Consider the following 17097-nt stretch of genomic DNA (forward strand, 5'->3'; position numbering starts at 1 on the left):
TCATCCGATTATCTAATCAGCCAATTGTGTTTCAGTGCAATGCATACAATCATGTAGATACGGGTCTGGAGCTTCAGTTAATGTTCACATCAACCTAAGTGACTTTGACATGGAATGATTGTTGGCAGACAGGGTAGTTTGGGTATCTCAGAAACTGCTGATCTCCTGGGATTTTGACACAGACTTTGCAAAGAATGGTGCAAAAAAATAGAAATCCAATGAGCAGTAGTTCCGCCGACAGAAACACCTTGTTAATGAGAGATGTCAGAGTAGAATTGCCAGACTGGTCAAAGATGACAGGAAGGTGACAGTAACACAAATTACAACAGTTACACATTACAACAGTGGTATGCAGAAGAGCATATCTGAACACAGAACACATAATTCTACAAGGACCGGCTACAGCAGTAGGAGTCTGTAAAAAAAAGTAATGAATACCTCATAAAATGCTCGGTGAGTATAATTCTGCCAGCAATGTACAATGTCACGAAATGACTACACAAGACATAAATTGGTAAATGTCATTTTATTGCTGCATTGTTGAAAATAGTGACTTAAAATTTCTCGTGGCTAATAACTTCTGAATACCAAAGTACAGTCAGTCACACACATTTGCTCCGAGATGCACTTTTAATAACAGAATCACTTTTAATAACAGAATCACTTAAAAGGGCTTTGTTGTCTGACGGCAGCCAGTGGTCTCAACTTGTTTAACAGCTAATAAAATACGGACTTAACATTTTCAGAAAGCGATTTTCGGTATTTTTGTACAGTCTGTCACTGGAAGCCGTGAAGAGGAACAACCACTGCAGTGATTCCGATTGGCTGCTTCGACAGCAGTGGAGGAAATGGCCTGACATAAGACAACTATTAAGTGAATAACCCTGATGAATCTTGGGGCAAGATCCATTAGTTAAAACAAAACTGCTTGAAAACAATAATTTCCTGCTAACAGTTTTGATATCAAAATAGAATTAGAAAATGTTCTATCAAAAATAACAAAACCTGAAGGCTCAATAGAACATTAACCACCGCAACCGTGCGACTTCGTCGTAGGAAAAAATGATCAGAAAACTAGGAGTTGGCCGATTGTGGTTCACCACAAAATGTTGTTTTCTACTTACAGAGATACAAAGGAAGGAAGTTTTCATTTGCCGTTTACTGGTTTAAAAAAACAAACAACAAAAAAATAAACCCTACAGAAAGGAATATTCTTGGGTGTTCCTGAGTCCACTGGAAAGGCTAGACTGAAGCCAGATATTTTGGGTGCTACAGGAAGTGAGGTGGCATGCTCGGTTAAGGGCACTTCCTGTCCACACACTGTTTTCCGCTCTCCTCGTACTCCTGCTTGGAAATCCACATCTGCTGGAAGGTTCCCTGAGAAAGAACAGTCACACACCCATCACTTCGGTCCTCAAGCAAGGAAGACTCACCAACTATTAATATTGAGAAAATTGCTGGTACTTGGATACAAAATATTGAGAATATTTGGAGGTGAAAAAAAACATTTTTGCCAAGGTAGAATACCAGCATACTAATCGTGCGGATGACACTATTATTCATACTACATATAATTTTCAGTGGATTAAATAATTAAGCCAAACTGTACATGCACAAATAATTTCAGCATGTACAGTGGTACACTTTCTGTTGTGTTGGCTCTACTCATTGCATTTGAAATGAAACAATGACTATGGGGTTTAATGTCATTTCTCAGCCTCATAATAGCTTCCTTGACTTTCATTGGTTCTCCTCTTGGTCGTCATGTTGACAATAAGACTCCAAAGGCAAACAAAAGCCTAGAATCAAGACTAGATACTGAAGACTCTCTCATACCTGCCCTATGGGAACGATTGAACACACTTGACTGATCAGATACACGTTTGAAGCCATTTCTCCGCAATATAAATTGCACCCTGAAATGGGGGGTCTATGTATTTAAAAAATAAATAAATAAATAAATAAATAAATAAATAAAGGGCTGCCAATTCCTACACAGATCACTCGACATTGGACGTATCAATACCCTGAAATTAAAAACAAGTCTTCCCCTTAACCTCATATTAATCATTTTGTTTCAAATCCAACGTGCTGGAGCACAGAGCCAAAAGAACAGAAATCGTCCCGCCGTCCAAATACTTGCATACTGCGCCGTGGTTAGTAAATTCGATAAACGGCGGTATGAAAGCGTTTCTCAGCCCGGCGTCAGCGAGTGGCCCGAGGCGGCAGCATGTAAACCAGGGAACGGAACACTGTGTGCAGACAGACGTGCGGCCCCCCGCGGCGGCGAGCGATAAATGTCACCCAGAATGCCGTGCGGCGCAGGAGGCCGGAGCTTCAGAGGTGCCAGCTGTGCGACTCACCAGCGACGCTAGGATGGATCCTCCGATCCAGGCGCTGAAGCGCCGCTCCACCGTGGTGTTGTTGGCGATCAACTTCAGACGCATGCTCTGCGGAGCGGAGGGGGCATATGGCCGTTAGGAAGCGCTCAGGAAACGGGGGACGGAGCGAGTGTTCACCGGCCAAGCCTTCATCCCCCCTCCCCCTTCAGGCTGAATTTTAATGTGGGATTAACCTGCGGTTTGGTGCACCGGTGGTGTAGTGTACTGCTTAGAGACCCACAGGTGCAGTAGGAATCAAAGGCTACTTCCTGGTGAGATTCGGTCTGTGTTCTTCAGCAAGGCATGTCCTAATAGTGCTATGATCTCCATTAGCCTCCATTTTGTCTACTGTGGCAATTTTTCAGGTTGTAAGATGATGAGATAACAACTACTACCAGGTGTGAGCCTGGTGACTTGGAGTCACCACTGTTTGTTGCATATACCAGTATGTATGTGTGTGTGTGTATGAAAAGTATGTGTGTGAGTGTGTGTGCACGTGTTAAGGCCCGGGTCAGACAGGCCGAACAAAAAACCAAAACCAGGAAAAAAAGTGAATATAAAATTGAGTGTATGTGTCTGCATGTGTGCGCATGTGCTTGTTCATTTGTGTCTGTATGTCTGTGTGTGTGTGTGTGTGTGTGTGTGTGTGTGTGTGTGTGTGTCTGTGTGTGCTGGATCATGTGTGTCTCTGTGTGTCTGTGAGTCACTCTGGATAAGAGCATGTGTGAAAGGCCTGACTGTAAATGTGCTTTTGCGTAGTGACATGGGTAAAATACACTCACGGGCGGGGTCTTCTGGGACAGCTCTCTGTTCAGACGGTCTGTGAATCCCTGGATCAGCGTGTTTCCACCAGTGACCACCACGCTGCCGTACAGACCCTGGGAGACGGGAGGGACTTTAATCGTGACATCACTTTTAAAGTCATGATTATATGACAAAACAAATCCTTGAAAAGCATTTGGAACTAAGTGGTTTCAAATTAGCCCGCAATGTTCAGGGCTAATGGGGCTAATTTTGTGAAGTGTACACTTTGGCATACATTTTATAGAACACTGACACTGCAATATTCCACAACCTAGTTACTGAGAAAAATGGATACATCTTGCTTTCTTCAAAGTGTTTATTTATTTATTTATTTTTTAATTTGAGCAATTTGCCCTGACATTTGAAGGACAGTGGAATATGAGAAATATCCACAGCTTTCAAGGATGAAAAGATTTTCAGGGACTTTCAGTCTGGAGTAACCTGAACATAACTCCAGCCCCTCGGTGTGAGTGACAGGGTGGATGGAGCACGGTGCTCAGCCTCCTCAGAACCTCCTCAGAACGTCCTCAGAAGTGCCAACACACTTTGACTGTACAGGAAGTACTCACCGGGCGGATATCGATGTCACACATCCCCACGCTGGTGGTGACCACGTGACCCACCCCCAGCATGGTGTTCCCAGACAGACCCTGCAGAGGGAGGAAATGCTGTCAGTTCCCAATGAAACATTAAACTGGGGTCTGGAATAAAAATTATGCCGCGACTGGGCGATCAGACCCGTTAGAAATGCATTTCTGTGAAATATAATCCCAAAAGTCTACATATTTCCAATACACTCAGTGATCACTTTATTAGGTAGACCTGTACACCAGCTTGTTAATGTAAATATTTAATCAGCCAATCATGTGGCAGCGACAAAATGCATAGTCATGGTCAAGAGGTTAAGCTGTTTTTCAGACCCAATGTCAGAATGGGGAAGAAATGTGATCGAAGTGACTTTGAGCGTGGACTGATTGTTGGTGCCAGACAGGGTGCTTTGAGTATCTCAGTCTAAGACAACAGTCTCTAGAGTTTGCAGAGAATGGTGCAAAAAAAATAAACATCAAGTGAGCAGCAGCTCTGCAGGCAGGAATGCGTTGTTAATGAGTGTGGTCAGAGCAGAAGGGCCAGACTGGTCGGGGCTGACAGGAAGGTGACGTAATGCGTGGTTATTTGCATCACTAACAGTGGTATGCAGAAAAGCATCTCTGAAGGCACAACGAGTCAAACCTCTAAGTGGATAGGCTACAGCAGCAGAAGTCTAATAAGTCTTAATAAGTCTAAAAAATAAATGTAATATATACCTAATAAGGTGCTCACTGAGTGTATTACAGTACATTCTGTTTCCATAACAGTGCTGCGTATTCAATGGACCAGTCCTTAAAAAGGAGGTGTACAGACACCTGGAGTCAGATAGATTAGTCATTAAATTATGCATGAGTGAATCCTTCTATTATTTTACTCAAGTGGATCATGAATTTCTGCTCTTGGATATTGCAATACATTCTTAAGTATTCTTTATTCAAGCACATTATTAGCATATGGCAGACGTACAGTTGATTAGACTAAGCAGGAGACAATCCTCCCCTGGATTAATGCAAGGGCCTTGCTCAAGGACCCAACGGCTGTGCGGATCTTATTGTGGCTACACCGGGGATCGAACCACCGACCTTGCATGTCCCAGTCATGTACCTTAACCACTATGCTACAGGCCGCTACAGGTGATAGTACATCACACAAAAGGACTGGACCTCCTCACCTTGGCATTGGAGGGGTCGAACAGCCCCTCGGGGATCTTCAGCCTTTCGGCGCCGAAGTCGCAGTTGTATCCGTTGGGCAGCTCGTAATGAACCGTGGGCATCTGGGCAGCCACTCTGTGCACAGCGGGTCACATGATTCAGACTTAACCAAACGCTTCCCGCACGTTTTATTTTCAAACACTGCTTGTGTGAGATTCAGATCTCCTCCGCACACACTTCATCACCACAGTTAGGAAATGGTCATATATAAAAGAATGAACAAATAGCTGAGCTATAACTGAGCTATAAAACCGTTTTTATTCTGTTTAGATTTTACATTCCTTCCCCTGAAAACTTTTTGCTGAGAAAGTTCTTATTCTGGGCACTATTTCAGGATTTGGTGGTATTTACATTTAAACCAATCAACAGTGTGCCCCTTCAGTGAGAAGCCAACAAGAAGTGACCTTAAAGTGAATTTCACTACAAAATGAACCTTGTCATGTCATGTGATTTCAGACCTTCTGCTCTTGTGTGTAGAACCTACACATTTTTACATCAAAAGGAAATATTTTTATGAATTTTGAAAAAATAAGATCTTTCTATGGTGGCACAATGAGCACAAATGTAAAAAGTGTCAAAGTGTTAACGATTTAAGTCTTTAAAAGCTTGTACGGTATTTTTCACAGTAAACACACTCACTGTTCATCATACGGCGAATCCGAGACCTGGAGAACCGAGGCCTGGAAGTCCTGGATCACAGTCTGAACGGTGAAAAGAGAAGGACCAAGAACCAGAAATGTTTACGGTAAAGTGAAGGTTAATATTAGCATTAATAAGTCTCATGGATAAAAAAAGCAAAGTACGATCAAAGCACTGACATTTATTCCAGTTTTAGATACATTTTTAATGGTATATAAATGTGCAAATCAAGTCATGACTCAACTATAAATAAGACTGCCCAACCCAGTTCCTGGAGATCTACCGTCCTGTACATTTTCACTCCAACCATAACAAAGCACACCTTATTCAACAAGCTAGTGCTCTTGTTGAGCTGTTAATTAGTAGAACCGGGTGTGCCAAATCAAGGTTAAAATGAAAACCTACAGGATGGCAGCTCTCTAGGAACACGGTTGGGCAGCCCTGCTATAAACCATCAATTAATGTTGCCACGGAGGGCAGACATTATGCAGCTTTTCATTCCAACCAACCAGCTGACGTAACTGGTTGAAATCAGTAGGTGAAGTGATTGGTTGGAATGAAAACCTGCATAATCTAAGCCCTGCATAACAGGACGCCACCGGTTTAGAGTAAATCGGTAGCTTTACAGCCCACGATGTGTAGCTCTGCGGAATCGGCCCTTACATTACACATGTAGTTGTGCCACGAGCGGGTGACTTGAGGTAGCTTCTCCTTCTTCTTCCAGTTGGGTGTAGCACCTTCTCGCACGGCTTCCTGCAAACAGAACCACTCGAGTTGGCAGTTTGCTGTCAAACCATAGGTGTCAGAGCAGTTGCGATGTTGTGCCAAGTGTCAGAAACAACAGCACAAGACACAGAGGTGATTTAATGTGACTGAGGACGTGACAATGAATTCACGCTCATGAAGATTGGTAACACTAGACTTCCATCCCGGTGGTGCAATGCGTCGATGTTCCACTTTCGGATATTTCGCGAAATGGGATCTTTAATTGGGCAGATACAGATATACTTCCTGCTTTCAATCACAAAGTCATTGAGATTAGATTACATGCTGTGAAATATAGCAGCAACAGAAACTGAAGAATTACGACAATCTCAGGTCATCCATGAGAGACAGTATAGCTGTACACAAAAATACACAATGAGGCTTGCCGTTTAATAGCTGGCCAGCATTGCTTTATAAAGACTAAAATAATTCATTGATTAGTAGCAAAAACAGGCAAGAAGAGCTATTCTAACCAAAAATCAATAAGACACAAGTAAGACTAATAAGCAAGCTAGCTAGCTAAGGTTAGCAACAGCAAACATTTCCACATTATCAGCTAACTAAGTTACCTGTAGGCTACTGGAAAAACTTCCTGCTATTCATAAAGAGAAGTATCGTATAGTAGGCTACTTGTGGTGTTCAAATTAAAAGATCGCCATTTAATTTTAACTGAAATGCTGATATTTTTTACTGCACTTGTTACAACAACTCCATTGTTGTATGCTTGCTTTCTTCTAGCTACTGTGCAAGGACTTGAAGTGTAAGCCAACTCAGACTTTGAATAGCCTTTTGCTCTGTCCTGCAATAATAATCTAAATTAATGTCATGTGTAATTGTATATTTAACTGAAACACGCGTGTCATTTCATATCATAATACATTATTGAACCATTGGAAAGAATGTGCATGCAAGATAATGAAAACAAACACATTTTGACAGGAGCTTGAATACAATCAACATTTGTCCATACCTTTGAGGAAAAAAGAAGAAGCAAGAATTACTATTGCCAAATACAGTTTGGCAAGTTCACCCACCACTGAATTTTACTTTGCAAAAATTCAAAGTTTGTGCAGAAAGTGTCCGGCTGGTGTTAAATGTGTAAAACGGAGGATGAATAGAACGCAGACCTGGCTGTGAAACACCACATGCAGCGAGTCCACCAACGAAGATGTGCTCAGCTAGCGTGGCCGGACCCTCCAGGATACTTACGCCCCACCACCGCCAGGAGAACACCCGAAAGAGAAGGAGACGCAGCGTCTCGTGTGGCGGCGGCTGGGCTGACACTTACTTTGGCAGGTCTCACCTTTGAGGCAATCATGTAGGGAGGGATTATCTCCACGCTCAGCTCCTGGAACAGCTCTCTGCACTGCATGCTCATGAAGTCGCCCGCTAGAGGGGACTTCACAATGCCTGCCAGAAGGGGGGAAAATGTATAAATTGGTGGTCTGTCAAGTTTTTTGGGTTTAAAAAAAATAAATAAATAAAATAAAAAATGTTCTGTCACTGTGACATTGGATGGCACTCTTGGGGGGGAGGGACCCAGGGTAGGAGATTAACACCAACCAAATGCTGGGAGGTTTTATCCATGGCTGGTAAGCTTGGCTGCCCATATGCCCACGGTTCACTATGACCTGCCTAAAGGCTACAACTGCGACATCGGAGCCGAGACTCTACCAGCCATTTTGGCAGGTAACTGTCAAGCACGTGGAGGCCCTGTTCCATGTGAGTACCTAATTGTCTGGAAAAACAGTAAGATTGGTTGGTGAATTTTGAGATGCACGAGCCTTTGTGGCCAGTGGACAATAAAGTTTGTTTAATTTGGTGGTTTTAATTGGTCGTAACAGTTGTGTCCCATTGGTGTGACGAGCACTGTATGAGCATCAGTCATTCTGGACTGTGCTGGCCCAACTAAGACAGGCAGCCCCGCTGGGCAACGTGTAACTGAAGGGCTAATTCAGAAGGCATGCCCTCATCTCGTCGCTCACCAGTGACCCCTGCTGGTGGACCATGCTGGATAAGAAGCGGTGGGTTGGTTTCACGCCCTTCGGAGGAGGAGAGAACATGCTTCTCTGCATTCTTCTGAATTGACAATGGAGGCTGTAGTAATAAGACTGGCAAGTGTAAACTAGTGGGAATTCCAAAATTGTAGAGTAATTGATCATTGATTTCATCTTGCAAAAAGAGAAAAGATCCCTCTCAATTAGGGCCTCATGAAAAATACAACCTCACAATGTTGAGTTGAGTTGAGCGTATCTGGAAAAGAAGTTGGACACAATTCCTCATTTTGTGTATTTCAAAGATAAAAGGCGTTTAAATGAACCGGTGTTTTCAGGTCGTTGCTCAGTAACGCCCGTTTGTCCGTGAGGCCGATCTGAAGCAGTCCTTCGTTTCTCTTCTTCAATTTCACCGCAGTTCCGACCCGGATGCTCCGCCACAGAAATCCAGCCCCGAGGTTGTGCGGAGAAGACGGCTGGAATTAGCTCCCGGATTTTCCTTTCACGGCAGTTGAAGGGACAGGACATGGATACAATGTCCATTCAAGGTCCCATTTCCAACCATATCCTCCTGCTGCACCATTTCACAAGGCTCACGTTAGTGAAATTTCAATGGCAGGGTGTGATCGGAGTGCTTTCGGATCAGTTCGGGAAAACAGATTGCAACCCGAAAATAATTCTCTCAACTGTACGCAAATGACAGGCCTTAGACTGCTTAATGCAACAGACCAAAAAATCCTTTCAATGACATTTGGATTGTATTTCCTGTTCAGAACAGACTGCCTCCAGAGTATGTGTGCACACACACACACACACACACACACACACAGAATTGGTTCAGATAACAGTGGTACACTGCATGCTGCTCAAAGGGCAGAAACTGCTGATCCTTCTCTCCTTTCCAAAACAAATGAATAAACCTTCCAATCTGCCCAAAAACAAGACATAAATTAATAAAATCTTGCTTGCTTGCTATGCTAGGCAACACAATCTTATCTGTCATACAAATAAAGGTTTTTTGGATTTAGACTTCAATGTATAATGTGAAAGAATCTGGAGATTTTTTGGAGAAGCTGGAAATGTGGCTTACCTTGCTGGAGAACATATCCATCATGCACTGGGATGGCTGTTGTGTGTGTGGCTCCACTGTCTAATACCAGCCCCGTAGATCGCCCATTGGCAAAGCTAAAACAGTCAGGAGTTAAGGCAAAAAAAGGTTGTTTCCTCTAATGTCAGCAGGTGGAAAGAACAGAATGTCCCACAAGAACATCCCCCAAGAATTTCCCATCACTAGCAGTGAATTAGATTGATATCATCAAAGGAAATGCACATATATATTTTCCCGTCAGTAAAGCTGCCAATTCAAGAAATCAGATGCACTTCGACACAGATTACCATCCATTTTAAATAGGGGTTTTTTTTTTTTTTCACATAATTTTCCCCCACCACAGTGCCTTTCCTGAAGGCCGCCCACCAAGCCGCCATTCCCCCAGGTGATGCAGGAAGGATACGATGACAGGACAGCGGTTTTGCACAGGAAGAACGCCGGAATGTTGTAATGCTCAAACATCAGTTCCGTCAACTTCTCCCTTTTCGCTCTTGTGTTCCACTGCGAATATCGTGGGAAACGAGAGCAGGGGGAAAAAAGCATCAACAATAAGTACCAAATGCACACCACCAAAACAGCATGCAATATCTCACATTTAAACACACCATGAAACGGAAGTTAGAACAGGACTAGCTTCCGTGTTATGATGTAAACATTAGAACAGCTCTTAGTAGGGGGAATACAAAGTGTGTGTGTGTTTTTTTAAAGCACTTACAGAGGCCTCTGACATGAGTACAGGGTGCAGGCTGGGTTCAGACTTGAAGTGCATCTTGTAGGTGTGATCCAAAATGGCCTGGAAGCTGTCCCAATCCTCAACTGAAAGAAGAAGCGTATGAAACATGCACACAGAACAGGGAGAGCAGAAAAAGGGAAGGAGGGAGAGAGGGAACTCAAATACCATCTACATATGAAAGAGAGGCTTCATAATATATCATTTTCTGTTTTTGTTACATTCTCTTGAATTTTCACTTAACTTCTACTATAGGGTTCTTTATATCAGCACCCTGGACAGCTCAATGTTAAAAATAAATCAGTAAAGAAACAGGCATTGGCTTGAACCAATGCCAAATTTTGTTCTGCCTACACTTTTATAGTGTGGAGAGATGTGTCATTATTCCCAATAGGGTCCACGCCAATGACGTAGCTGCCCAATTGTGATGAGTCACGCACACGAACCAGGTTTATGAGAAACGTAACTTACTCATTCCATTTTTCAAGGGGGACATGACCTCCATGTTTTCCCGCGCCACCCTTAGCTGGTTGGTGTCGATGTAGTAGGTGGTCCCGCTTTGTTTGCTCTTATCGCCGTCCGTCTCCATGGGAACGCTGCCATCTTCCCGGTCCAGGGTCACGCCGATCACCGTGGGGAAGTCGGCCTGCGGAATCACGCAGCGACGTCACGTAAAATTTCACACACACTTTGATTTAATTTAAATTAAGGCACTCTGGAAAGAGATTACTACAGTATCTTTAGTCTCCACAACTACTGGCTAACACCCACGTCACAGAGGGGAAAATGGGCATATTAAAAAATGGCAATGTGGAATGCTTTTTACTTTCTTTTTTTAACGTTACTTATTTATCCTCCCACCTTAGGACAGTCTTCTCCGGCATAGCCCGCCCTCACTGTGTATGATCCAATATCAAACACCAGGGCTCCAACCTCATCTGTAACAGAAGTAATATTTACTCGTCTTAAATCATCAAGCTTTCCACCACAAAGATTAACATGAGATTAAAAAACATTTTTTTCCCGTCAGTGAAATATTAGAACCAATGAAAACTGATAATCCCAAAATGAAACGAAGGCGATTGTCTACAGCTCTTTAACCACCAAATTAGCTAAATGTTATGCCTGCAGTAGAATATCACTAGAATAACTATGATGCATCGAGCCAATTTAGCTAGCAGTCACTAAAGTGAGCTATAATGTGCTCTTACGTGATCGCTAAAGGCGAATAGATGCTGAAACTTAGGTTGGCTAAGTAGCTAACGTTAGCCGTTTGGTGCGATTCGTTTTAGCTGCTCAGTCATTGCGACACAACCAGCTCCATCGATACATGGCATTTTTGTAACATAATATTAACGGTCCAGATCATACATCCATAATAGTGCAACTGTGCAAACTTTTTATTGCAACACAAAATCATACAGCATCCTTTCTGGTCCAAACTGAGTTCCCATAATCCCTCGGCAACACTCCTTCTAACCCCTTACTCCTCAGTAGTAGTTACCGCTCTTCAGAATTGAAGAAGTTACAATTTGAATTAAAATAAGCATCGCGCGGTAACTTATCGAGTGACACGAGGGCCCACTGCAGTATAACGCAATGTTTGAATAAGACAAATGATAACTATCATTAGATACGCTAGCTTGCATTATTAAATTGGGAACAACGTGGCGGTTTCATTCATTTTGACCCCGAACTTAACTTACCTCCTCCATAAACACCTCCACTCATCCTTTCCGTTGGCTAAATGCAAAGTAACAATTTTCTAACGATATCAATATTATGAAATCACACAACCCCCCCAAACCCTTTTAATTCCAACAAAAGAAAATAACCCCCTTTGATTTCCTTCACTCAAACCACCTAGCTTGAAACACAATAATCAATTTCAGCCAATCAGCGTTAAGGACATGTTTGTTCCGCCTCTATTCCACAGTTGTATTGGCACATAGCCGTCGCGTCACTATTAAGTTCGGTTGTGAAGGAGGTCAGCGTTTTGAGGTTTGCGTTTCAAAGGGAGAAATATCATTTTTGAGCTTGCATTAGGCTACAGTGATGTTTACAGACGGGTGAGACAGGAAGCCCAGCCGTTATAGTAATGAGAGACTGCCGAGTTGGTTTCAATGCATTGCTAAGCGGGCTCTACTTTAGAATTACATAAATAAAAGAGTAACTGTATTTTGACTTATAGTTATGCTCGCTGAATATTTGATATGGATCAAGATTATTATGAAAAAGGAAAATCGTTTCTTAACATTGCTACTTGCTGAAGAAAATATTCTTCCATGCCCGTGCCAATGGCGATGGCATGTCCCTTGTCAGTTATCACTGATAGTTTCCCCTCATTGATTAAAGCAGAGATTCTTGTACTTTTCCAGGATTCGTCCATAATGCTCGCGCGCGCGCACACACACACACTGTTTCACAAACTGTAGCTGTATTATGGGAGATTAAATATTTTATTAGTGATCATACACCTGGTAGAATGAAATGATACTAAAAATAGTAATAGCTGATATCCAAATGAGGATATAATTAGTATTATACATAAATAAACCTGTGCTTAATTATCAGTGCATTTTTTGGGGTCAGGTGAATAAAAAGTTACTCAGTAGTCACAGGTAGGTGCATTCAGGCGAGGAACATCAATTTGGGGCAAAAGGCCATTTATAATTCAGCCAACGTTCAAATCGCTAAAATCTAAAAGCATTTAAAGGCACATTTTGATGAACATCACCAGATTTTAACGGCTCCCAACTGCGTCAGACTATAGTAACCTTAATTATGAGCTATAACAGGATATGAAAGACTAGATAGGACGTAATGTACCAAAATGTCAAAAAGTGCTGTTTCTTTAAGAGATTTACAACCTCTCCCCCCACCCCCACCAACTTCCACCCCTCTGCTTTGTTGTGGATCAGCTGTCTGTTGGTTTATTACGGATCTTCCTTGCTACATCTCCACCCACACTGAACACATAGGAAGAACTGAAACCGCGCTCTTGCCCGATTGAAATCCATCCACAAAAAGGACTTACTGGGTAGGCGGCGCTTTTGCTACAGAACATTCGACAGCCGGATAAGGTAAGTGCGCATCCATTTGTATTTCTGTTTTATCTCTCTTCAGTTGATTGCGTTTATTTGTGCGTGTATGGCTGCTTCTAAGGGATAACCGAACGAAACTCAGAAATCGGCTACATGAATTGACAGGACAAATCAATGGTGGGCCGGACTTGTATCTCTGGCAGCTTCAATACTGAGCGACTCAGGCATGACAAAGACTTCAGAATCCCAGTTACAAGCACGGCGTGAAATACTGTAAGGTGTGGTGTTTGACAGTCGATTATTTTATGGTGCTGTTGCCTCCTACTCTCCTGGGTGGGGAGTGAACAGGGCTGTGATAGGCACGCGAGGACAGAGTTCATTGCAGAGACGTTGCCTCAGTGCAACGCTTGAAAACCAGAAAGATGTGGTTGTTTATCTAGGATGTTTGATCCTGTTCTATCCAGTTTCTTTATAACCGTGTTTATATTTCCAGAATGGTAGTACACAAAACAATGACCAGCTATTCCTGCAACATTGTCAGGCAAAATATTTCATTTAATAGTCACGGAGATAACAAATATATTTCAGGTGTTTTTATTTTTTTTACTTGATCACATACAAGTGTTCTTCACCCAGATATTGCAATCACAGTACTTATGACCCTTACTATTTTCCACAAGGTAGCACACAAGTGTAACTCAGTCTGGTGGTGGTACATACACGTAACCTTGCTGAACAGCTAAAAAAGAAAACTAAAGCACAACCTATGAGTGTACTGCAGCACTGGTTCATGTAAAAATAACTGATAGAGTTAGTTGCTTGTGAAGGTCATCATGTTAGAATAACCATTGCGGACTCCAGCCCCTGACATGAGCTTAAAGTTGTCAAATAATGGTGAGAAAATGAGTCCTCTGAGGGAAGGGGACTGTAACTATGTAGCAAAAGAACATGAAATAATTTTATTTAAATAAAATGATTGCATTTTTACAAGAAGCATTTGTTGGCATTAGTCCATTTCTTTGTGTTGTTTTGCAGTTATTGCAGGCGTTGGTCAGTTGTTATTGCAACCACAAATGAGCATAATGTATGATCACGAATGGACAACATTAGTAGGTGCTAAGTTGAGGAATACATTTGGGTAATTCCAGTTGACAGAAGGTTTTTTTTATTTTTATTTTATTTTTATTTTTTTTAAAGAAGAAGAATAAGAAGCCAGTTGGCCTTTTTTTTGTCAGACAGCATTGGCTGTTATTTACAGGGAACCGTATTGCAGCTCAGTACACGTCCTGTATTGTTGATGGGTGTTGAGATGTCACCTCCCATAATGTGTGCAGGGCAGTGGGAATCCCCTGGATCTCCATTTTGTGTCCTGTTCTCACTTCTCCTCACAGTTAATTTCCATTGCAGTTGCTGCCCCCAAGGTCTCTGTCAAACTTTTCATCTCCCAAGTCTGTTTTCCTTCACTAAAATGTACATTCAGTTTGCATGAATTTAAACAAGTTGCTCTCAAGTATGCAGTAATGTACATGGCCTACCCCCTGAAGGAAATCCCAGAAATATTTACTGTAACAGATAAGGCTCACATACAGCAAGGATATCATTAAAGATGCAAGTAGCGTATTAAATATATTTGTAAATGTCATACCTACACTTACAATTTCATTGGCTAACTGTGGAGTGGCAGCATGAGTTACATTGATGTCATTATGAAACTGATACCAATGTTTAGATTATAGATTATATTGTCAATAAGAGTGTTGTTCCTGTCTATGTTGTTCGACTGTACACTCAGTGAGAACTTTATTGGGTATTTATTATACTTATTTTTTAGACTTATTAAGTCTTCTGCTGCTGTAGCCTATCCACTTAGAGGTTTGACGCGTTGTGTGTTCAGAGATGCTCTTCATACCACTGTTGTAATGTGTGGTTATTTGTGTTACTGTCAGCTTCCTGTCAGCTTTGACCAGTCTGGCCCTTCTCCTCTGACCTCTCTCATTAAAAACACGTACTGCTGCTCACTAGATGTTTTTTTGTTTTTCGTACCATTCTCTGCAAACTCTAGAGACTGTTGTGCGTGAAAATCCCAGGAGATCAGCAATTTTTGGAGATACTCAAACCACCCTGTCTGGCATTCCATCATTCCACCTAGATCACATTTCTTCCCTATTCTGACATTTGGTCTGAACAACAGCTGAACCTCTTGATCACATCTGCATGCTTTTATGCATTTAGTTGCTTGGACATGATTGGCTGATTAAATAATTTCATTATTTAAATGAAATCATTAATTTATCTCCCTGTGCCTTAAAGTGGAACCAAACGCATTTGTTAGAAAGCCATACCAGTCACATTCCTGCATTCCCATCTGGGACCCACAATCAAAGAGCTCAATGTCTCGCACAACTTTTTCTAATCCTGTTTTTAAAAGATTTGTAATGTCAATTACGCATCTCTTCTTGACCATGCTGGACATGCTTTGCCTTCTCTGCACATGATTCCAGGCTAATTACAAATCATGTCCTCAAGGGGGTGTTTTTTTTATTTTTAAGGTGTTTTTTTTTTAAATAGCTAAGCTGGTGCACAGGTCTACCTAATAAAGTGATCACTGAGCGTATACGTGGCACGGTGTAGAACCCGGGGTAGTGTTCCCAAACACTCCCACACAACAACGTGTACGCTCCACTTGACTGCGGGCGCTCGGAGCAGCGCTTCCCCCAGAATGCAGCGGTGCGTTATCGGCGTCACGGCTCCTCCGGTGCGTGCCTCAGGCCGCGGCGTGAGCGGCATTATCGCGGCGCGGATGATGACACTTCAGCGGGACCTTGCTGTGACAGTGGCTCTTTCATGAGCCAACAATAGCACCAAGTCAAGAGAGGGGCCAGAAGACAGGGCGGGGCGGAACCGGCGCTGGGAACGGAGTGAAAAGACCAGCGGCCTCAGAAATGTTTCTGAAATGGGCGTTAACATTTCCCTGTCGCATTTATATGTTGATGTAGGCCTTTGTGATGTGATATCATCATCAGGTGCTGATTTGGGAAAATCCTTGATTGTTAGTTGTCTTTGAACTATTAGAAAGTCAAGATTCGGTTTCTTCCCGACTGAACCTGCAAAAACAAACCACACATTTACATTCACACTTATCATTCTTTTAGCTTGAATTTTTAGGGTTTGTGGTCAGAACAGTATATTATTAAACATTATTATTAAACATCCTGGCATTAGGTCTCAAAATGGTTGAGTAGCTCAGGGGAAACCAGGGTAAGGCCACCTGCCACTGGGTTTGCATAGTTTGCTGTTGTTTTAATGTTGTGACTGGCAGACGCAAGCTCTGAGGTGTCTCCATTAATGTCCATGTGATTTATGGGACCCGAGTTGTCCATCGATACAGCAAATATGGAAAGGAAAGCGCACCAGTACGAGCACATTTTAACTCTAATCTGTCAGCTCGTAATCTGTTGTAAGAGGGAGATGCTACACAAGAGTCTTGCGTCTTTTAAGTCACAATAGTCCTCTCCAAGTGAGCCTCTATTGAATGATCCATTATGCATAGCCGCTCCTGCTCTCTGTGGTATTTCTCCTATCTACTTGACGTCAGTTGCCATTTGCGAGGGTTGCCCGGGCAACGGCCAGCCTCCCCTGGAGATATGTTTGGTGGATATGACTGAGCCGTTTTTTTTTTTTTTAAAGCTTTGTATGTGTATACATGTGTTTAATTATATTCCATTTAAAGGCAGCTATAAAATAAAAAAATTTAAAAAAAGAAACGCCACCAACAACAAAAATGATACCATCTCTTTTTCTTTTCTTTTTTTGCATATTTTTCAGTGTTCGCT

At 42.3% G+C, this 17097-nt stretch overlaps 2 protein-coding genes across 3 annotated transcripts in view; one reads left to right on the plus strand and one right to left on the minus strand.

The window, feature by feature from the left end:
* Positions 1-507: 507 nt before the first annotated feature.
* On the minus strand, positions 508-12089 carry actl6a (actin-like 6A). Of its 2 annotated transcripts, none has more exons than XM_061240397.1 (14): positions 11927-12089; positions 11082-11158; positions 10692-10866; positions 10206-10306; positions 9894-9991; positions 9473-9567; positions 7692-7798; positions 6287-6376; positions 5624-5685; positions 4945-5059; positions 3755-3835; positions 3164-3259; positions 2364-2450; positions 508-1377 (listed from the first exon to the last, which is right to left on the minus strand). In XM_061240397.1, the coding sequence occupies exons 1-14, from the start codon at positions 11949-11951 to the stop codon at positions 1297-1299; spliced, it is 1290 nt and encodes a 429-aa protein (XP_061096381.1). In that variant the 5' UTR covers positions 11952-12089; the 3' UTR covers positions 508-1296. The 2 variants fall into 2 exon arrangements, with proteins under 2 accessions (XP_061096381.1, XP_061096380.1); XM_061240396.1 differs by having other exon boundaries at positions 7677-7798.
* Positions 12090-13183: 1094 nt separating this feature from the next.
* The window catches only part of LOC133126183 (guanine nucleotide-binding protein subunit beta-4), a 32733-nt gene continuing 28819 nt past the window's right edge, over positions 13184-17097 (plus strand). The window contains exon 1 of the mRNA XM_061238120.1: positions 13184-13303. The gene's annotated coding sequence lies outside the window, so the exon portion shown is untranslated. The remainder of the gene's footprint in view (positions 13304-17097) is intronic.

Source organism: Conger conger, chromosome 4 (assembly GCF_963514075.1).
Source record: "Conger conger chromosome 4, fConCon1.1, whole genome shotgun sequence".
NCBI classification, from domain to species: Eukaryota; Metazoa; Chordata; class Actinopteri; order Anguilliformes; family Congridae; genus Conger; species Conger conger.

What these genes read in the sequence shown, in the direction of transcription:
- actl6a (XM_061240396.1), bottom strand. Translation starts at nt 11,951, where the DNA reads ATGAGTGGAGGTGTTTATGGAGGAG. An exon ending in GGCACAACTACATGTGTAAT is followed by an intron (nt 5,686 to 6,286) that starts GTAAGGGCCGAT and finishes TTCACCGTTCAG; the next exon opens with ACTGTGATCCAGGACTTCCA. An exon ending in GATCCATCCTAGCGTCGCTG is followed by an intron (nt 1,378 to 2,363) that starts GTGAGTCGCACA and finishes GTTCTTTCTCAG; the next exon opens with GGAACCTTCCAGCAGATGTG.